Source organism: Macrobrachium rosenbergii, chromosome 57, assembly GCF_040412425.1.
Source record: "Macrobrachium rosenbergii isolate ZJJX-2024 chromosome 57, ASM4041242v1, whole genome shotgun sequence".
Taxonomy (NCBI): domain Eukaryota; kingdom Metazoa; phylum Arthropoda; class Malacostraca; order Decapoda; family Palaemonidae; genus Macrobrachium; species Macrobrachium rosenbergii.
In genome coordinates, this window is record NC_089797.1 from 14,143,285 (window position 1) to 14,166,854 (window position 23,570).

A 23,570-nucleotide genomic window follows, 5' to 3' on the forward strand; every position below is an offset into this window, starting at 1 on the left:
AATACAAATAGTGTGCAAGTCGTAAGATAAGTCGTAAGATTCTTTAGTTAGTCTAGTATTGCAGCCTTTGCTGCAAAGGCTGCAACACCTAATGCTACCACTACTAGTGTCAGACATCCTAGGAAAGTCTAATACAAGTCCAAAAAATGGGCAAAGAGTCATCAATCAATGATCAAAATTCGCCTAACACTATGTTAATTATGCCGAGAGGCTACGAAATTAAATACCTCACCAATTGAAGATAAGTCAAACAACCAGCAAAATATAAATTCCAAAATTCGAGCTGCTGCTAACCACAGTCCTTCAACCATAGCCGGCAGAAACAAATTGAAGCTCTTTGCTATGTTGTACCTTCTCTTAAACCCAAAAGTGGGTGGGGCATGCCGCCATAACCATAACAAACTAGCAGACCCGCAATTTCAAAATTTTGAGCTGCCGGTTGAAAGACTCTAATAGCTATGTAATTACTGGGTAAGTTACTTATATAAAACTATTATTTTTATAATTTTGTTCAATCTCACAGGAGAGTTCATACTATGCTTTGGAAAAAGCAAATGATGTGTAAAACATAGGCCTTCAACTAAGGTACAATGAATTACAGTTGCCAGATTATTACTTTAAGATTTCACAAAAAAATCCCCACTGGCGAGAGAGCTCAACTTGTCAAACTGACTGGCTTGGCCTTCCTTATGAATGAGCAGTCAGTCAATGGTTTGTTCTTCAAATAAATTTATTCCCTTCCATGTCATACATTCCCTTTCTTGCAAAAATGACCTTGCAGAGGTAGGAGGTTAACTGTATAATAATTATGATTACCAACAAGAATTTAAAAATGACACTGTATAAGTTATACGACTAAGAAGTTTGGTAACAGCATAATAAATTTTGTACTGTATTAAAAATACTCATATTCTCATCCTAACAAATTGAGCAAAAAAAAAAAAATTTAGATATGAGCAAATGTAACCAATTCTCCTGATATACACTACCTTGAAACCTGAATCTCTTCAATTCATCCTAAAGGAATAATGAATAACATTACAAGAACAAAAAGTTCATAGCTACAAATGTTTACAGTATTTCTTCAGTAAAATCAAAGTTGCCAATCACTGTACTTTAATACAATCTAGCAGCTCTGCAGTATATAATAAAATTAATAACTTTTGAAAATTAAATAACATATAATAAGGAGATATACTCTTCATGCAGTACATTCCTTACCTGTGAAGGCTGACAATCTATTTCCCCTTCTAGTTTTAAGTCCCAGTGGAATTCAGTTTTGGGACACACTGTATTTGTGACCTTGATTTTGAGCCATAAAAAGTTCAACTACTCTATTAGGAGTGATCAATTAAAACTGACACACTGTATTTGTGACCTTGATTTTGAGCCATAAAAAGTTCAACTACTCTATTAGGAGTGATCAATAAGTTATGTAATTACAAATTAACTACAATCCCTTTTTCAACTTTAAAATATAGGATATAACCAACTGAAGTCCATCTGCTACTGGCCATCTATATTCTTGATGAACAAAACCACACTGAATTTCAATACTGCACATCTTATCATACTAAATACAGTGACTTCACAAATACCTAATGTATGTAGAACAGTTACATTAATGTGCATATAACAGGATTCACACAGAAATAGATAAAAATTCTAAATTCACTACAATAAAAATACATAAATCAATTTGATTCATAAATAGCATAACATCATAATTTTTGAACAATACAAGCATGATTTCATGTCAATTAACATAAAACAAAGAAACTAGAGCTATAAAGGTTTAACTTTTAATTATTTTTATTTTCTAAACTGATGTTTTGTAAATGAGCACTTATCTGAAATGTTACAGTGCAGATCGACTATGAACATCAAGACAGAAGTTGCACGATGCTACTGCACATTTACCAAACATTGTTGACAAATTAATTAGCTATAATATTATAATAAAAAACTAGAATTTTTGTTTAAAAAACATAAAAGCTGTATTTTGCATTACTATCTCAAAATACAGGCAAATCAGGATTAAAAACCACTAAATTTTCTTTTAAAAACTCAATATGCATTTAAATACGGTAATAAATAGTATGGCCTCTTGACAACTATAAATTTGCCACTTAATTCTAAATCTTTCCCTTCCATTAGTTCCCCTGGCAAAAACTATGGCAGTTGCCATCTATCCTTAAATTAAATAAAACTTCTTCAGACATAAAATTAAGCACCAGCCAAACTTGCTGGATGTCAATCAATCATTTGTCAACATGGCAAAATATTTAAGAGATTATTAAACAGAATAAAGGCAATATTTATGGACCCCATCAGCTCCAAAAATATCACATAATTTTGAAGGTTTTTCTTTTTTCCCACATGGGTTTTACCTTTGTGAATTCAGAATTATTATTATCTGCCCAATTAACAAACCTGTCACTGTAAAACCCACATATCTCAAGGAGTGCAATACAATCTGCTTCTGATTTATGAGCATCATACTGACTTCCAAACAAACGTTTGTAAATATTAACTTGTTTGTAAGGTTGTGTTCCATCCCACTTTCGTTTCCTAACTCCATACGTTAAGCTACGACGGACGCTACTAGTACCATTCACCTTACTTACATGTGCATTGGGTTCTGGAGTGACAGGAGATTTAGGCATAATCTTAGCTTTCATAGGAGTTTTAGGGGCATTAACTATAATGCACTGATCTTTCAGAGGGGTTACAGGCAATTCTGCTGAAATTTCCAGTTGGCCTTCATCCAGAGGAGAAGGTGGGGTAATTGCTCTTCGGGAATCATCCCCATCGCCTTTACATCGAACCTTTTTTCTTTCAGGTTCAAAATCCAACTCCTCATCCTCATCATCATTACTCATGTCATCTAATGAAAAGGATGCAGCTAGCGATGTTATTTCTGAAATTTCTTTAACTTCCTCTTCTATTTTTAAGTCAGAATCAATGGCTCTAAATGCTAACAAGGAATCAACACAGAGAAGAGTACAGACACTCTTCAAGGTATATATATTATCAAGAACATTATTCATTTCTGCCATTAACAAAGGATAATCATAGCGATTCCCATTATGAGCAACAAGTGCTACTGGTTTGGGAAGATCCAAGAAAAGGTTCAGTGCTTCTGCGCTTGCACAACTAAAACCTGGTAAGCGATGGAGCAGCTCATTGTTAAGTCCAGTTAAGTCTTCAATGACAGGGAGTATTAACTTTCTTGGATAATACAGTCGTGTGTATTTGTGGATGACGCGAGGTAGCTTAGGTAATGGGGATACACTTTCACTACTCCTTTTTGATGATGGCGTATTGTTAACCATAATACCCTGGTTTACCTTCATTTTAAGGAGGTCCTCCCGTGAGACTGCAACCATAGTAAGTTCCAGTATTCTGCAGTCCATTCCAATAGCACCTGTTGTTTCCAAGTCAAAGAAAACAAACGTCTGTATCTTGCTGAGCTCATGGTTGGCTGTTGTTGTGCTAGTATTGGTTTCTTCTGTGAAAAAGAAAAATCAGTAGGAAAGGTCTTTCTTTGCCTTTACTCATCATTAAAGTTAGTCAATATAATGCCTTTTACAATATACAAGTACCACCCGTTTTACAACCTGCTCAACATACGACCACTCATACTTACAACCATACTTCTGGCAGTGGGTCTGGGTGGGCTGAAGCATAAGAGTGCACGCCGTAAGACAGCTGACCACTGACTTATGCAATGCGCCATCTAGGAGAGCTCTCTCAACACTCAGGCAGCATCAGTTTGAGTTACCTTGCCTATCAGCCGCATCATACAGTATTAACTTTACTGTAGACTGAACCTCAAACCGATTTAAGTTAAATCAACTTCCGACATGCATGCAAGAACCTAACCCATTGCAAATCGATGCCTACCTGTACATAATATACATTACATAAATGATTACAATATACCAATAGAAGTACATTATGGTAAAAAGATTGAAATACTGTAATGATTGTACTATGTAGGTACTTTATATAGCAAAGGTTTGATATTATGTCCTACCCAGTATGTCGGCCACTTTGTAAGGTTCGACTTAATCCAATTTGACTTATGACCGGCTGGTTGGAACCAAGCTTGGTCATAAGTAGGATGGTACTTGTATATTCACCCACTAAACTAGATTAATTGTTAGAACCTATTACTGTAGAGCATAACATAATGAAAAAAAATGTAAAACACTGTCTTTTTAATTCAAAATAAATGTTTTCATATAAAACCATTAACCATGCATATTTCCATAATGTGGAAACCCCAGTCTCATTAAGATTATATTGGTCAAGCAGAACAAGACAAGCTTGAGGGTAGTGATGAGGACACTCACTAAACGATTAATGGGTTTGCAAGGAAAAATTTGCATTATGGGTTTGTATGCTATTTAGGTTGGGGAGAAGGCCACAGATGATCATTCATGAAAAGTGTCAAGGTCACCAATTTAGTTGACCCCCATCTCGAAGAAATCAGAACCAGAAGAAACAGTCTTCTGCATCAAGTAAACTTGAGACACTTCTCGCAAGGAGCTTCCCAGCTCAAGAGGTCTGAATGGATGTCTGGGTACAGATTTCACAAATTTCTTAATCAAGTCCATGCCATGTTGATCAAAAAGAGACCAAATTATTTAATAAAGACATGAATTTCATGAATCCAGCTTCAAGTCAAGTTTAGTTAGTCAGAAAACCATAATATAATAACTTAACATCAGAAGACATATGGTCTTCTGAAAAGAAAAATTCTAGTTAGGACATTATATAATTCCTTAGACAAGAGGCAGCAAAGAGTCATTCTAGTGGTAGTATTAATTTTATGTTATTTAAAAATGAAGAAGGGAAAGTGAGGTCTGCTTTGGAATTATCTGCTTTACAGAAGCTGAAAGGAACATCTCTGATGAGCTGTTTAGGCACCTGGCTGATAGAGTCTTAGGGCATAAGGCTAAAGAACTGCCAACATTCCTATACTCAAGATGGCTGCCTGTATAACTAAGGAGATGAGTTTGTCCTTCAACTCCCAGACCAATAGACTCTGGGAAGACGAAGGGGTTCAAGAGGCTGGTGACTCAAAGCTCCCAAAGGTCCACAAGATACTTGATACCACACATGTTTGTTTCTTCTTTTTCATCAAGTCATCAGCAAGCATAGCACCTAGTAGTTAAGTAGGATCAAGGTACATCCCAAGAGAAAAATCCACTAGACATTGGCAGGTATATCTAGCACCTGAGTTCTATCTGACATATGAGACCTAACACCACCCAGAACCCATTCCTGAAAGCTGAAGAAAATAACAAACTCTACTTAGGTAAACAGCAAGAGGGAGGAATCCAAGACAACAACCCAATACTGACACATTGCAAAATAAAAATATTAAAAGGTGAAATATGAAAAAGATGACAATGAAATGATAATATGAACCGAAGCACTGCTGCTGGTTATGCAAATCCTGGAAATTGGTGTCTTAAAAAAAAAATTAAGAAAGGAGGGCAGATGATGTTAGTAAGCAGAACAGGGCATGCAGAGTGGATTGTTCTGGATCCTTACTAATATGAGTAAGGTGATACTGGGATTTCTGCATCATGGAAATAAAGCATGTATATGACTAATGGAATTGTGTGAAACTGGGATTTCCGCATCATGGAAATGAAGCATGTATATGACTAATGGAACTGTGTGAAACAAACTAATATAATCACAAAATACAAAACACTGACTTTAAAAACATAGTGACTACAGTTACAAAAAATACACTACACTCATTACACAATGTTAATCAAAATAGCTATCAGAAACCTTCCCAAATCCAACAATTTCATAAATGTATTTTGACAAAGGAACAATAACATGGAATTCATAGGGAAAGCTATTGCACATACTGCCTATTCAATACTGCACTTGAAGTTTCTTTTACAAGAGCTACAACTTTTAATCTCAAATATATATTTCCTTGCTATATTAAGCTACAGCTTTTAATCTCAAATATATATTTCCTTGCTATATTAATTACATACTGTAATTCAAAGCAATACATGCAAATTAATGTGCAAAAGAGAGAGAGAGAGAGAGAGAATGCTGGTGTTTAGTTAGTCAACCTTCACCAAGAACTGATCACTATATGTAATAATATGTACGGGAAAGATATTTCCCAACATTTTATATAGTATAATAAATAAATTTTTTATCATTCAAGTCAACAAAAATGCAATAGAGTCCGACCTCGAAAATTCAGCTGTGGTCTGTGATGATTTTGAATCAGCTACCACTAGTTCTTGAGCAGCTACAAGGGCAATGCCACACGTTTCAGTTTTTGGATTTTTTAAGATTTTAGAACTGAAGCTTGCTCCCTAAATACACAAGCTCAGTGTATTTCCCTAAAAAATATACAGCATCCAAACGAACTGTAATTTGTGTATACATCTGTGTATCTTCCGATCTTGTGTATCAAGCAATCATTAAAATTTTGTCCAAAAACTAGATTCCATTGTGTATAGTGCGCGATGTATTTTCAGAGCGATGTATTTTCAGTAGATTACAATATGCTAGGCTTTCTACGCCTGTCTCAGTTTCGGTAAGCCTCACTGATAATGCATATTACATCCAAGTTAACTTTTAACTAATAAATAGGCTAGAAGCCAAAGTTCATTAGGTTAAATGCTTATCGGCAGCATTGGTTAACGACGTTTCGGTTTTACAGCGCTTGGCTAACGACATCATTAACCATATTTTCAGCTCCAGTAGGTGGTTTATCAGCTCAGTACGTGGTTTATCAGCGTTGGTAAGCAATTTTCAGCGTCGGTAAGCAGTTTATTGGTGCCAATCGGCACTTACAGCATTATAAAAGCTGTTTATTACCATAATTACTGTGACGATCCAGTTATCAATGATTTCCAGTTATCGGCGCTCGGCCAGGAACGGAACCCCCACCATTAACCGGGGACTGCCTGTACATTAAATCAGGCTTACCAACATTATGACTTGTCTCAGAATTCATCGCTATTTCTTATAATTAACAACCACTTACTACTGCTTGCAAGACACTGGCATAAACAACAGCAAGTACTGACATAAACAACTGCATCGAGAAACAGCTGTTTGCCAATGGCATTTACCCTAAATAACACACGTTTAATAAGGGTTGCAGTCAGTTGTCAACTTGTTAAAAATCTGCTAATTTTCAACAGTGAATTCCATACATAAGAATAAAATAATTCTTTATTCATCCTTCACTCAATGGAAAGGAAAGTGTTAAGAAAGTTTGCCACTAAATTAACAGCTGTACCTGTGGCTGAAGAAACAAATACTGAACACTGTAATGTGCAAGCCACAAAACGTTTTGGAAGAGGCAAACACAAAATCAAATACTGTACTGGCAAAATCACACCTTTACATCATTTAACTTCCTGCATTAATAAATAAAGTATAGTAAGTTGCATTTTTAAACTCAGCAGTGATAATTTACAGAATTTACAGAAAAAAAAACAATCTACGAAATGCGTTTAATTTAACAACTAATGGCTATGATGATGATGGTAATTTGCAATCAGCTGATGAATTTAAAAATGTAAACATAATTAGAATGCAAATGGCGCCTGAACGGTATGTTCATAAATTACAATACAACATGACAATAATGCATGGAATACAACAGTATAGAGTACTGTATATGTAAAACAAGTTTTATTAAAATGATCATTCTTAATATAACTGTTATTTGAATTCTGCAAATGGATACCTTTTGGTGTAACAACCTTTGCAAGGTCAAGAGTCTCTCTCTCTCTCTCTCTCTCTCTCTCTCTCTCTCTCTCTCTCTCTCTCTCTCTCTCTCTCTCTCTCTCTCTCATTGCAGGTTAAAAGAAACAAAAGCAGCAGATTTTTAGGTTTTTGTTGAGAACAGAAGGCAGAAGAGTTTCCAATGCCGAAAAACATCGAAAGGTGCCAGGAGATCAGAGCTCGATAATGCACATTGAAAGTGGTTTAAGCTCCGGCAAACCAAAGGTGTAAGCATTTCTGGGAAGATATTTATGGAACAGCCCAGATTTCACATAAGGAACTAAACCTAACAAATGACAGTGATTATTCATAAGCTTTGTTCTACTTTTGATAACACAGCAATATGTATGTGGAATGAACTGGCAAGAATTTGTCATTGTAAGGGTTTTTTGAGGGGATTTCTGTCATCTGGGATTTTCTGTGGTCCAACTATGGCCTGGTCCCAAGGGAGCCAGTTTAAATAGGTTGGACTGTATATGGTATTAAATTTTTAACAATTCTTATTTAAAAATACAAACCATTATCTAAGCTTAACACATCAGTTTGAAATGAGACTAAATCCATAATTAGAAACAGATGATCTTGTTACTAGTAAGAATTCCACATCTCATGTTCCATATTCAGTTTATGTAACTTTGCTCTTGATTTAATGCACCTGCAGCTAATATGTGGGGAAGAAAGGGGACCTCAGTGAAAAGCAATGGATTGTTATTTTCAAAAATATGATATTGGCTTTCAAAACATTCATAATACAAACAAATCATTACCTCACACAGCCAAATACCATATTTACTTGGGCAGGAGAGGAACCATTGCAGAAAACCACTCTCTGATGGAATGACATCACTAAGCAGAGAGATACTTTCCCTAAAATGACCATGCTATCATCTCACTCAAGGGTGCACAAACATTCAGACTCAACAGCTTAAAGTCAAACCATTTTATGAGCGGACTCCAAGACCAATTCCAGCGCTGCCAATTCTCCTTAAAATCCGGCTGCCTTTGCTTCACTAAGAGAAGGGAAGAAAAATGAAACTTGGCAATCTGGCAAACTTGCTGCCACTTCTTCACTTGGGTCAGATCACTGAGACCCTTAGTCAAATCGTATAAAATGGGTCGAGATAATCTTCCGTATTCATTGTCTCGCACAGCAAGCTTCCTTAAACACCATGGAGAGTTCCCCACGCTGTGTCCTTCGTCCTGAAGAACACGAAATGGCATACAATGTGTACTAGTTTTTTAAATGGGAAAAAGAAAATGGAATTTCACAGTTTGGCATCAATCAAGCAGTCAAACGTGCCGCAGATGCAACGAAGATATCAAAAACTACTTTGCATCAGATTTGTAAGGAAGCTAAAGAAACGGAAGAAGAATTTGGAGAGCTGGTTTTTAGGGAAAAGAAAAGGAAAAGATCAAAAACCGTAACAAAAGTGGACGATTTCGATCGATGCGTTATACGGCGAACTGTATTGGCTTTTTATGCAAGGAAAGAAATTCCAACGATAGACAAAGTTTTACAACAAGTGAAGGAAAATATTGGGTTTGGTGGCTGCAAGGAATCATTTCGCAAAGTGCTGCATGAAATTAAAGGATTATATACTTTGACCATTCAAATCTGCTTTAACGAGCGATTTAAACTACCCTTTCTCTTTATCGTAGTCTGCCCATAGATTAAAGAGGTCAAACCAGGTGTGGATTAAAATGGTCAGAAGGATCTGGCAACGTTGCAAATGGGCTCGGAGTCCGCTCATAAATTGGTTATAGTATAGTAGGTCTGATCTGAAAGGTGGTGGACTGACCAAAAAAGAAAAGACTCACTCTATATTTTTGACATAAGCAGTTCAGCACTGGAGGCTCTGATAACCCATCTGAGTGACTGATTCAAATAAATTATCTGTTATAACAACCAGAAAGGTTATCAACATAAATCATTTATGTTCATATATCATTTAAATTTTTCATGCACTTTCACATACACACACACATGCACCCACTATCAAAAATTAACATTTCATAAAATCTTTGAAAGGGAATTAAACATAAAGTTTGTTATAAAATAAAACTATAATAATGAAAACTCTTTGGATAATACAGTATACATAATTTGCAAGCCGCTATTAAAAATATATTTTGTGAAGCAGTCAAACTCTCTTGAAGATTACAGTACAGTACCTGCCATCACCATCCTGATACTTAAAGGAGAAAACAACTTCTCAGGCTCCCAAGATGGGGAGATTCACCCAACGAGTGTTGAACAGTTAAGCAGTCTTCATAAAATGACTGGGCCTGCCCTGCCATTAACCCTTAAACGCCTACTGGACGTATCATACGTCGACTAAAATTGTCTGTTGGGTGCCAAGTGGACGTACTGTACGTCGACTACAAAAAATTTCAACCTTCGGTCAACTTTGACTCGACTGAAATGGTCGAAAAACGCAATTGTAAGCTAAAACTCTTACATTCTAGTAATATTCAATCACGTACCTTCATTTTGCAACAAATTTATAGTGAATTTTTGAAAAAAACTTTTTTCTTATGCCCACGCGGTAACTCGGCCGAAAATTTCAGAAATTCTTTTGTCATTTTGTCGTAATTTTTGCACTGTTCTATATTAGCCGTAACATAAAGTTTTATATATGAAAATGTGCGCAATTTCATGTAAAATACAGCAAAATACAACCCATGGTTGTAGCTTTTATCAGTTTTGAAATATTTTCATATAAACCACGATAACTGCCAAAATTTCAACCTTTGGTCAACTTTGACTCGAATCGAAATGGTAAAAAATGCAATTGTAAGCTAAAACTCTTACATTCTAGTAATATTCAATCATTTACCTTCATTTTGCAACCAATTGGAAGTCTCTAGCATAATATTTCGATTTATGGTGAATTTTTAAAAAAAACTTATTCCTTATGTCCGCGCCAGAAATTCTTTCATCACGTTGTCGTAATGTTTGCGCCATTTTATATTAGTCATTACATAAAGTTTTATATATGGAAATGTGTGCAATTTCATGTAGAATACAACAGAAAATAACTCATGGTTGTAGCTTTATCAGTTTTGAAATATTTTCATATAAATCACGATAACTGCCAAAATTTCAACCTTCGGTCAAATTTAACTCAACCAAAATGGTTAAAAACGCAATTATAAGCTAAAACTCTTACATTCTAGTAATATTCAATCATGTACCTTCATTTTGCAACAAACTGGAAGTCTCTAGCACAATATTTCGATTTATGGTGAATTTCTGAAAAAAAAATTTTCCCTTACGTCTGCGCGGTAACTCGGCCGAACATCTCAGAAATTCTTTCGTCACTTTGTCGTAATGTTTGCATCGTTTTACATTAGTCGTTACATAAACTTTTATATATGAAAATGTGCGCAATTTCATGTAGAATACAACAGAAAATAGCTCATGGTTGTAGCCTTTATGAGTTTTGAAATATTTTCACATAAATCACGATAACTGCCAAAATTTCAACCTTCGGTCAACTTTAACTCGACCGAAATGGTAAAAAAACGCAATTGTAAGCTAAAACTCTTACATTCTAGTAATATTCAATCGTTTACCTTCATTTTGCAGTAAATTTGAAGTCTCTAGCACAACATTTCGATTTATGGTGAATTTTTGAAAAGAACATTTTCCTTACATCTGCGCAGTAACTCGGCCGAACATCTCAGAAATTCTTTCGTCACGTTGTTGTAATATTTGCACAGTTTTATATTAGTCGTTACAAAAAGTTTTATATATGAAAATGTGTGCAATTTCATGTACAATACAACAGAAAATAACTCATGGTTGTAGCTTTTATCAGTTTTGAAATATTTTCATATAAATCACGATAAATAGAATAAATTCGACTTTCGGTCAACTTTAACTCGACCGAAATGGTCAAAAACTGCAATTGTAAGCTAAAACACTTACAGTCTAGTAATATTCAATCAATTAGCTTCATTATTCAACAAACGGGAAGTCTCTAGCACAATATTTTGATTTATGGTGAATTTTTGAAAAAAACATTTTTTTACGTCCATGCGTTACTTAATTCATGCATCATTTTGTGATAATATTTTCTCTGAGTTGCTTTGATCGTTTTACAATTTGTTATATACCAAAATCATCGCAATTTAGTGTACAATACAAATAAAAACAAAATAACCCGTTAGCTTTAACCGTTTTGCTCACAGCGCGATTTGTATAAAATTATATATGAAAAATTTTTTTTGCGCTGTCATATATTTCAATATTTATATATGATAATGATATTTTTTCCCATTTCTGATGGTTGCAAACTAAACTTCAGACAATGACAAAAAAATGAGCCAAAAATGAACTCTTAATCTTAAAAACTTAGCGTGCTGTGATTTTTTTAAAAAAAACTTTTTTTCCGCTTTGGCGCTAACTCACCGAACGCCGCCGGCATACGGAGACGTTTTTGTAAATAGAGGCTTGGCGTTTAAGGGTTAAGAAACTTGGTGTCAAATAAGTATAGCCAGTCCTCAAATGACACAAAGCTGTCTCCCACTTGCTATCCTTCCCCTCCTAAAACAAGCATTTAGTGTGCATTTTTTTCATTAAATGGCAATGATTCTTGAGTACTGTACTTTTATGACAGCTTCAGGTTATACGCCAGAACATCTGCTGAAAACATTTTTATATTTGCCATCTCATAACTTCCACAATCATCGAGATAAATGATGAAGAAATTAGCAGTGATAATTATGAAGACTTAATGGATTTACAAGATTAAAATAACTGCAAATTTTTCTTTAGATTCCAAGAAAAAGTTAAGAGTTTACAGCAATGAAAAGACAAAAAAAAAAAAAGATGTGTCAATATTGTGTACCATTCATAATGCAGAGGTGGCTCTCTCTCTCTCTCTCTCTCTCTCTCTCTCTCTCTCTCTCTCTCTCTCTCTCTCTCTCTCTCTCTCTCATTAAACTTCATAATGTTGCATTAATAAGAAAACATCACATTTCAAAAACATTATCAACTAAAGTAATCTGTTTAATTTTTCCCATTTTTCTATGCCTTTCTGGATCAATTCAGGAGTGTAAAAATATGTTATATTTCAAAGTTTACAACTTTCAATGCACTGATAATTATTCCACAAAAACTATGGACTGCATACTACCCTAAATATATAGAACATCTAAAATTAAAAAAATTTTTTTTTTTTTTTACACATTTGCAAAAAAATGTGAACAGTAAGGAGTTAATGTTTATTCACCTACATAAGAGATTCATCAGTGGTATGACTGCTACTGTTCAAGGTGATATACGCAATTTTTGTTCTTACAGATAACGTTACACCTCTTATTAGGTGTTCAGTAACTTTTGAAAGAATTATAATTTGCACCACTGATGAATATAGTTTGAGGAAAGAGATCTTTTGGGGACGGACCTCGACAGTACCAAATTCCCAACCCAGAATGGCAAATAGAATTTTTATGATTTCCCTGTTAAGTCTCTCATCTACATTGTTTGCCTCTGTTGGACATAAAATGGGAGGTTATGGTCTCCCTTCAAAGATTAATGATGGTCTTAAGGATATCTGTCACATAAACAAGAGTGAGGTAGTTAATACACTAAATGAATTTGATCCAGTGAAAGGAAAGGACTAAAGTGAAGATTTCTCCTTCTGATGTACTGAAAAGGGCTCTAAAGGAGATGGACTCTCATTGTCATAACAGATCCTTAGATCATAAATTGTATCCTCTTTGGAAAGAGAGGCAAACACACCAGTCTACCCTGGGATCATGGACGTGAACCAGTGGGTGGGTGGTACCAACTGTCACCCCATGAACTCAAGTTGACTTGTTAATGGAACAAACATATTCTGATCCATGACCAACCCTTTCACAGGACTCCCAATGATCGACCAATGTCAAACTAGTAAAGGCTAGGTGAAAACTATCGAGCATTAATTGTGGAGTCACTGAGAGCCCTAGACAAGTCAGGAACATCCTGAGTATTGGCATGATCAAGCACACGCCGCTCACCACAACACTCAAGAACGTATCATACAGCATTGGCCTGTTCTGTATGATCCACCTATGACTGTGCACACACCAAAAATAAAGGGCAGCACCAATTACTCTCCACATACTTTAGCTAAGTAAGATCTGGAGAAGAGTTCAGGGCAGTTATCCTGTCTCAGAAGGAATAGGAAGATGCTGGCTCATGAGAACAATCAGAGCGACTAGTATCAACCCCAACTATTGCAAACATCACAACTGAATAGCTACTCGCTCAAAGTCTGAAGAGACCTCTTCTTACTGGAAAAAGGGAGGAAGGCCATAAGAAGAAAAGGAGAAAGAGGAGGGATTCAATGAGGATGAGGAGGGGGAGAAGATGCATGCTTGTATTTCTTCACCTTACTCCAACCTTGAGTTTTACTCTCCAGCTACAACTAAAAATGAGGATGAGACACGTAGCAGTCTGCTGCTGCTGAGGAATACACTGACATAAAAAGGTAATGGTTTGTATTCCTGTAGGAACAACAATTGCTTTTTTCCCCTCTTTTCTTTGCCACTATAGTCAAACTCAGCCTTTTTGGCCACTAAGGCGGTGGCCGCGTTAAGCCGAGAATTTCCGTACAAATGCCACAATTCTCTAAACAGTGATGACGAAATGTCTCTTGATATTTTTATACTAACTAAATATAAGGTAATTACTCTGTTTTATAATAAAACTCCATATGTTTAAGAATGACTAAGTTTTTGCTGGGGAAATTAAAATTATTAAAAATGTTTTCCTGAGATTTGACAACACCGCTGTGCTGGGTCAGTGCGCCATTGCCACCTCAGCCAGACAAGGTCATTCCGTGTCACTAACCCACCATGTAAACATCTACTTCTCGCTGCCCCCGCCTGCACAGTCAAGCGAAGGAAATAATCTACAATGTCAATCGGTACTTTTTAGATGAAAAGGCCAACGGCGCACCTTTGTTACCAACCACTCAAGCCCTTGCTCGGACAGCCAAAGCCACCAAAGTAAGCGAAAGGACAGTTAGAAGGATTTGCTCCAAAGCAAATCAAGAATGGTGGTCAGTGGCTGAACACAAGAAACCTATCTTCCATTCACCGACAAAAACTCAGCCTACAACAGTTATGAATTTTGATGACTTGGTAAGTGTGTCCTGAGAAGAACTGTACTGGAATTTTACGAAAGAAATGAAATCCCTACACTCTACAAAGTCACGAGAGAGAGAGAGAGAGAGAGAGAGAGAGAGATAGGTGTGGCGGAAGTACCTACCTGGGGAGACGTGGCAACGGTGCGAAAAATCCAGGGTAAACAAAGGCCAACGCCTTAGCGGACTAAAAGGCTGAGTTTGACTATAGTCTGCATGAGGTTTACTTTCTGACTTCTCTGACATATCAGTAAAATGGTTGTTTGCAAGTATTTAATGCAACCTTCTGGGAATCAGCAACTTTTACATTACTGTTTTGCACACTAGAGGTTTACAAGGTACATATTTTCTGGTTATTTTTCTAATTGTTTTCCATACCAAAATGACAGTTTTACTTATATTGATGAAACTAAAATTTATTCCCTTTAGCCTAAATTTTGTTCTTACTTTTCATTACTCAACTCTAGTGTTGGCAATTATGTCTCCTATTAATAGTTCTTGGGAGTACATAGCTGTAAACCTGCTGCAAATAATTTATTTACCAGCATCACCAATTACTGTACTGGGGAAACCCTCAGTAACAGCATCAATGGTACTTTTTTTTAATACAGTGTATGTATGTCAGTTTTTATTTCTAAATTCAATTTGGTAGTCTCTGGAAAGGTGGGCTCTGGTGAGCTATTGATACCAATGATAACTGGGTAGTGATCACTACTGTAATGGTCACCCATCACCTCCAAACATCATCACTGTAAATCAAAAATTCAAAAGCTGATAAAGTACCAGTCTAAATAACAAAATAAGTTTGTTCTACATTTCCCAAAAAAGGCCCACAAGCATTTGTCCCTGAAGTGTAAGATTTTACTTTAGCAAATAAGAAAGCTATGAAATTATACTGTATAAAATTGTAAAACTTTTCTAGCTTTCTTGTTTTATATAAAATTCCACATTTAAAAAAAGCGAGCACACCATGGACATGTGCACCGTTGTCTCAGTAATTAAAAGCGTAACCACTACTCACTGAATTGCACCAAGGACTAAACATTCTGACGTCAAACATAAAAGGATTTATTTGCATTACAAAAGAGTGCATGACACATCTTTACATATTTATCAGATGCATACTACAGATCATCAATTCATAATGAGCTTCTTTAAGGGGGTCAAATGGAGCTGCAATACAACACTTGAATTGTTTTACCCATTATTGCATGTGCAAAAACAGACTTGCATATCATATACAATAAAGTCTGCAGTAGTATCATAATATATCTACTCAATAACTTAAATATACTCACCACTGTCAATTTGTTGGACATGATGGCTTGTACAAGTTTGTTTAGCTGTAGAGCATTCGGGTTCCTGTCTGACTGCGGAGTTGTCAGTGCTGGTTTTCACTATGGTACTTTGAGGAATTGGATCCATTGTCTCTTCATGAACAGTTTTTTTTTAACTTTTACTCTAAAATCTACCTTTTATTAGGATTTTTTAGCTTTTGACCATAATTAAAAGCAAAAATTTTCCAGAGTTACTGGTCACAAAGTTAAAAGTTACATAAGTTTAAAATCATTTAAACTAGCTCATTAAAATCAGAATTACACAATAAAAAAGATGTATGTATTTTCAAGTCTTCATTATGGAATACATACGAAACCTGAAATTCAAAAGAAAAACATTAATGTTTCCTTGTAATCTAAAATAATTCTACACTATATTCTTCCATGTGGACGTTCATTTATAGAAAATTGTTATAAGATGGGTAACACTCAAAAGGTATCTATAACTCTTACAAATAAATCAGAATTTTTCATAATATACTGACCAGTATTATAAACATCTAAACTGCCTTACCAAAAGCTATGACAACCATAAACTAAAGATTCTCATCATCATTCTTTCTCATCATCATTCTGATGTCTTACACTAGACTCTCATAGGCGAAGCCCAAAGGAATTGTTAGTAAAGCTTGAAACTGGAGCACGGCAAAGTCCTTGAAAAGATAGACTGTTCCCTTCTTTAGATGCCTTGAGTAGGGATAGTCTGTGACTGTCCCAAAGGACACAGACTATCCCTGCTCAAGGCAGCTAAAGAAGGGAACAGTCTATCTTTGTCTCCATTCTCTTCTTCTCCCCCTTGCCTCCACCAGCAACAATTGGAGCTGGAGGGGATGTGCCAAGAGGGCTGGAAAGACTCCTGGCCCTTTTGCAAAGAAGAAGAAACTTAAGTTCTTTGTCATAGTTTCAAGGTAGTATGAGCCCACATAATACAGTACTGGACACAGGTGTGGTGCTCCAGTACAGTTATCAAAAAATCATTTGTAGGTGGGGAGTGAACCATGAACACGCATCACTGTCTTGTAAAGGTCAGCACTGTCAGAGAGCACAGGCTGGCTACCTACCCTTAAGTGCCAGAGGAGAACAAGCAGATACTAGGGGGAGGAGAGAGAGAGAGAGCACAGACTGTAAGAGAGGAGCTAAAGAGATTCAGTGGCAAACATCTTTTAGCTTTCCACTGCTGCTCACAGGACCTTCCAATGCTGAACCCCACAACTGGTTACAATAATACCATTCCTTGTTCAAATCCATGTTGAACAAAAAACCAAATACTGTAAACACAATAAAAAATAAAGTTTCAACTAAAGTCAGTCAGAGCGCAACAAGAAGTCTTAACTTAGAAGATACAGTACCAGCTGTCATTCCTGAGTCTTACATCAACTGAGGGAGGCTTAGCTCCTACCATGACAGCTGGTCTCAAGGATCTGAGAACAAGAAGAAATGGGAGATCAAATGGATCTCTCACTTTTATGGAGATCTGAAGCTCACATTTATCATTTGTTAGGAAGATAGTGTTATCAATTTTGGAACCCAGTGCATATTGCACCAGGCCTTTGTATTTCTAGTCAAGTCTTATTGTGAATACCATGGAATTTATGTACAGTTGACCCCAGCCTATTCGTGATTCTGGATTCACAGATTTCTCTATGGAACATATATACATAATTATTCGCAGAAAATTCGCCTATTTGTGGTATTTTTCATTGAGAAATATTCACAAATTACTGTATTTTCATACCGTTTTCATGACAGAATGCACTTTTTGTGATAAAACTAATAAGCATTTTTAGAGGGTTTTTTTGATGCTTTGAACTATCAAAATAAACAGTTATAGACATTTTTAGGGGGGTTTTAAGTATTTCTGGGGGTAGTGGTACGCATCCACTCAAGTACCGGGGTCGACTGTATTCTGAAACAGTCTCATAGGGTATTAAGCATACTGGGGGTGCAAATAAATGCCCTTTATGGTAATGTCAATCCCTTTTATGGTATTGCAAATCCATAAGAAAACAGAATCCCTAAGAAAACAGTACTGTATTGGGTAGTTTGCAGACAGAGGGGTCACAGCTATATTTCTATTAGTTTGCCACCTAATGAAAACTTCCATAAAACAAAAGTTATTCTACATGCTCTAAACCACCCTAGAACCAACTTACCTAGTCAATTTCCATCAATTTTCAAGTGGCAATTCTGACCTTTTACCCTTAAGTACAGTACTAGCCTAGTGCAGGTCATATGTTCAAATGAAAACTTCTCACTCAACATTATGCTGTGTGTTGATATAGTATGGTATTCTGGGGGGGAGGGGGCAATGTCCCCCCTAAGCCACATCATGGCACTACGTGTACTTCCTAGTTAAGGTTATGTAGAGGTAAGTCTGGTTGGTTGTACTGCCTCTGAAATGCCTACTACAGCTGGGCCAGGCCATGTACTCGAATGTGCTGATGTTCACACTTACTTGGGGGTACTATAAGTTTGTGTTTTGCTATGTTTCTTTAGTTTGATCGCCATGATATACATTCCTTCTTAAGCCTTACGGTCTGTTATTGAAATGTTAGAATACGGCCTTGTCACAGTTTCACCTTTTATCTCCCTCCCAAAAGCCCAACTTTCCCAGTGTGCTCCCTGAAATCGTAAAATGTAAACATGTTCCATCATCTTTGGCAATGGGAAAAACCTACATTTTTGGCATTTTCTTGGTCAGATTTTATACTGTACTTGTAAAAAAGTTAAGTATACCTAAGTTTAACCAAACCACTGAGCTCATTAACAGCTCTCCTAGGCCTGGCCGAAAGGATTAGATTTATTTTACGTGGCTGAGAACCAACTGGTTACCTAGCAACGGAACCTACAGCTTATTGTGGAATCAGAACCACATTATAGCAAGAAATGAATTTCTATCACCAGAAATAAATTCCTCTAATTCTTCATTGGCCGGTCGGAGAATCGAACGCAGGGCCAGCAGTGCGAGTGAGAATGGAACCCACCCATCCAATGAGGACTTGTAGCCCTGCGCCCTCCATCTACATAATTATTATTAAAAAGCAGGCGCTCATCCTTATAGAAAGATGCTAACAGAGGAATAGATCAGCTTCTCTACACTTTAGGCCATCAAAATCCTGACCAAACGAGGAATTATGAGGCCCAGCATGGCATAATTAATAGTTATTCTAAGCCTATTAATGTTGCTGACATTCACCCTCCTACCACTGATTAGCTACCTTGTTGCAAATGTTCAACAACCAATTCTAGCTTGCCACTGAGGAATATTCCTAAATTAGCTTACAGGCAATGGTTTGTAATCCAACAGTAATTTATTTTCTGTCAATGCAAGAGTTACTTATGCTCTTAAATATCTATAATATATAGGTATAAACAAAGTCCTTTTTAGAAACTAGGGGTAGTTCGCAGAACTACAGACCTGGGCTAAATTTCCTTAACACTACCTCCAAATACAAAATTAAACTCTCCCAAAAAATCACTCACCCAGCTGATTTTTTAAAAATTGTTGACCGCTGATTTTACAGTGGAAAAGTAAATTTTCCAAAGTCTAGAGTAGATGTGAACCCTGTCATGCAGCACCTCGGCTCCCATAGTTCTTTAGACGGTTCTACTGTGGTGCTTCAATCCTACATTACCCAGTCACAGGTAATTTACACCTAACCAACCATATGCCCAGTTGACCTACATCATGCCCTAGGCCTATTGATTTTTTAAAATCCCACCAATCAGAAAGAATCAGATCAGTAGATTCATAAGCCTGCGCTCTGATCCAGATGCAGCCATTCTTTCCTGTTCCAGCTCCCAAAATGGAAATGTGACATGAATGTCAATGTGTTATGACATGAGACAAATTCAACACTGTTGAAACTCAGTGTACAGTCGACCCCCGCCTGTTCATAGTTCAGGATTCGCGGCTTCACCTATTCGCAGATTTTTCTGTGGGACTTATCACCAAATTATTCGCAAAAATTCGGTAATTTACGTCTTTTTTCATCAAGAAACATTCACTAATTACTGTATTTTCATGAATAAATACATTTTATATGATAAAAATCTATATATATACTGTATATATAAAAGTGAATATTTGTACAGTATATTACTTTGGCTTCTACAGAAATCCAAATCGCTTGACAAACCCAGAAAAAAATTTTGCACACAGCTTCTATGTCACCTCAAAAGGTTTTTAACTCAAAATCAAACCCCTACCCTGTGACAGACATACAACACAGACAAAACAAATGAAATATTTGTTTTTACTTCACCTTTTCCTTCAGTTGTTGGGGTTTATTCTCATTTTTCATGTGACACCCGAACTTTTTTCCCCTATAACATCAATTTTTTTAGCAGAATTTACCTGAAATTTTATCATAATTTATGAGAATTATTAACATAATTGTTTACTACCTCAATAAAATCAACACTGAAAACCTATATCAGTTTAAATGTGGTTACAATCCTCGCCACAGTAAAAAGTAACAGACCAAATGCTTCTTTCATAAGACATACCCCCTCATTAAAAAATGATTCACGACAAAATTACTACCTTTTTTATCAGTGTTCATTTTAAGCTAAATGTATTTTAATCACACCTTACCAATAAAATACAAATTCTTAAGTACCCTATGGTATTACTATCATCATATCTAATTAATTACTCCACAAAAAAAAAAATCTGTAGTTATGGGCACAACTTTGAAGGTCAAGAAATAATTCATCGAGACGAAACAAATCCATCACCAACCGCAAATGCATATTAACAGACTAAATGCTTCTGTGACAAAACTATCCCCCCAATAAAAAATTACTCACAACAAAAATACCACATTTTTTCCAATGTTCATCTTAAGCCAAATGTATTTTATTATACCTTGCCAATAAAATACAAATTCTTAAGTACCTTGCGGTATTACCACCATCTTGTCTAAGCACTTACTCCACAAAAAAATCACCATTTGTCAAATGGTCTAATAATATTAGACCATTCAGACTTTGGCCTACACTTTCCCTCAGAAACATCAAAGGAAACTGAAACGCTTTTGTTAAAAGGTACAGGAAGTCAAAAACAGTTGCAGCTCTTTTTACTGTGTCTAAAATTACAACTGTGATAATTACTCAACATTTATAAAGCCAGCGTACATCAACATATACAGTACAATATTTCCTTTTTTGATTCCTTCAAATGCGAATTTCCTCATTAATTTGTTAGTTTCTTCTTCATTTTTACCTTTAAAATGATATGTATTCATTTCTATCTTTTATCAACGTGTATTTATTCAAAACAATAAATACCAATTGCCTAATATTACTCCAAGAAGGGAAAAAGTTTTGTTTAATTCATGATTACGTTATCATACGAACTGACGAAGTTTACAGGTGCTGTTCTTGTAACTTTATACACAATTCTACGTTGAGGAATTTGATGTCAGAGATAATGAGTTGTAATTTATCGTATTATGTTATGTTAAAAATGTCCCTAAAACCAATATTAAAAAATACGTATCACGAGGTGAAGTTAGCCATGTAGGAAAGTGTTTTGTCACTTTTTTTCTTAATCACTTTTTTTCTTAATATGATGAGGGGATGGAAGACTAACTCTTGCAGCAATTCACTTAATAATAGGAAAGAAGTAAAAAGGCGTAACAGAGTACGTGTATAAACTAAATATTTCTTATTAAAAAAGACGTCAATTCTCATATAATATTAATGAACAAGTTTAAATTACAACTGAGGGGTTGATTCAGTTTTTTTATGAATTGGACAGTGAAGTTTACTTTCATTATAGTGACACATAATAAAAAGACATCATTGGCCTAGGCCTATAACAAATTGCCTGTATCGCATGGAAATATAGTTTTAGGTTTTTATTGTATGATTTGTAATGGCCTACAAATAGCGTTGAAGGGTCTAACATGAAATGAATATACATATACATAATTTATTCATATTCTGATCAGTGTGTCTGAGATGCTTCCCAGATGAAATACAGTGGCAAACTGCACAAAATTGTCCGCCCACAAACTGTTGTCTACATGTAAGTTTTAACGGCAGTTCAAATGAGCTGACAGAAAAAATGAGAGGTAAACTTGGGGGTGTTAGGGAGGACAAAGCTTGACAGAGAGAGAGACAGAGAGAGAGAGATATCAAATGTCATTCAGAGTTTTTCCAGGCAGCGACGGGTTGGTCAGCTAGTGACTTACTAATTTTCAAATATTAATATTAAACACAGCAAACTATCAATAAAATGTATTTATTTTTCACTGCATATTAAATATTAAGGTACTGTATACAGCACCAACTTCCCAGTGTTTCTCCATGTACCGTGCAAATAAAACCGACTGCTTCAATACTGTAAGAGAGAAAATGGATGGACAGTACTTGAAAATAGGGACAACTTGAATAGTTTCACTGAAAGCCATATATTTTTAAGGGTAATGTTTTAAGAAGACTTTGAAATAATACTAAAGTACTTTAGATAATAGTTTAAGGTATATTCTGTGTATGATGATAGTTTACAGTATGAGAGAAAATGAATATACTTGAAAATAGGGCAACTTGAATAGTTTTCACACTTAGCTGTAAGATATATATTTTTAAGGGTAATGTTTTAAGATGACTTTGAAATGATATTAAAGCATTTTAGATTGATTGACAGATTATGAAATTTAGGTCTTGAAGACCATGTGCCAGAACCCATCATGATTATTCAGTGCCAAAGTGTTTTACATAATAGTTTAAGGTATATTCTGTGTTGGATGATAGTTTAAGGTACGCGAGAAAATGGATGTACTTGAAAATAGGAGTAAATTGAAGCTGTAAGCCATACATTTTTATGGATAATGTTGTAACATGACCTTGAAATGATATTAAGGTGTTTTAGATGTCAGTTTACAGTATATTATGCGTAGGATGATAGTTTAAAGTAAACATTTGGTGCTTGAACTATTAAAATAACCAGCTATAAACATTTTTAGAAGGGGGGGGTCTGGTTTTTTAATTATTTAAATAGCCAGTTATAAGCATTTTTAGAGGGGAATGTCAAGTATACGTGGATTTTAGCTATTAACGGGTGTTGTGGTCCCTATCCCCATGAATACCGGGGGTTGACTGTAGTTTGAAAATTGTGTGTGAACAGAGTTTCGCATAAATTTTTTGTCATTTCTTGAAATAATCAAACATGTATATCTGTTCCAGAGCCATCAAACACTGCCTCCCAAATATATGTTATCGTCCTGACCAAACACAATATGACCAAGTTCCAACACTTCCACTTGCAGGCTAAAAAAAACATTCTGACTAAGGT

At 35.7% G+C, this 23,570-nt stretch overlaps 1 protein-coding gene across 3 annotated transcripts in view; it reads right to left on the reverse strand.

The window, feature by feature from the left end:
- Positions 1–505: 505 nt before the first annotated feature.
- The window catches only part of LOC136836928 (uncharacterized), a 33,191-nt gene continuing 10,126 nt past the window's right edge, over positions 506–23,570 (reverse strand). Inside the window, exons 1-3 of one of the 3 annotated variants that reach the window (XM_067101428.1) lie at positions 20,533–20,625; positions 16,229–16,584; positions 713–3,511 (exon numbers count right to left, since the gene is read on the reverse strand). In XM_067101428.1, the coding sequence (XP_066957529.1) occupies positions 2,346–3,511; positions 16,229–16,355 (1,293 nt within the window). In that variant the 5' untranslated portion in view covers positions 16,356–16,584; positions 20,533–20,625 and the 3' untranslated portion in view covers positions 713–2,345. Of the gene's footprint in view, positions 3,512–16,228; positions 17,689–20,532; positions 20,626–23,570 lie in introns of those variants that run through there. The other 2 variants (XM_067101426.1, XM_067101427.1) reach the window with 2 other exon arrangements.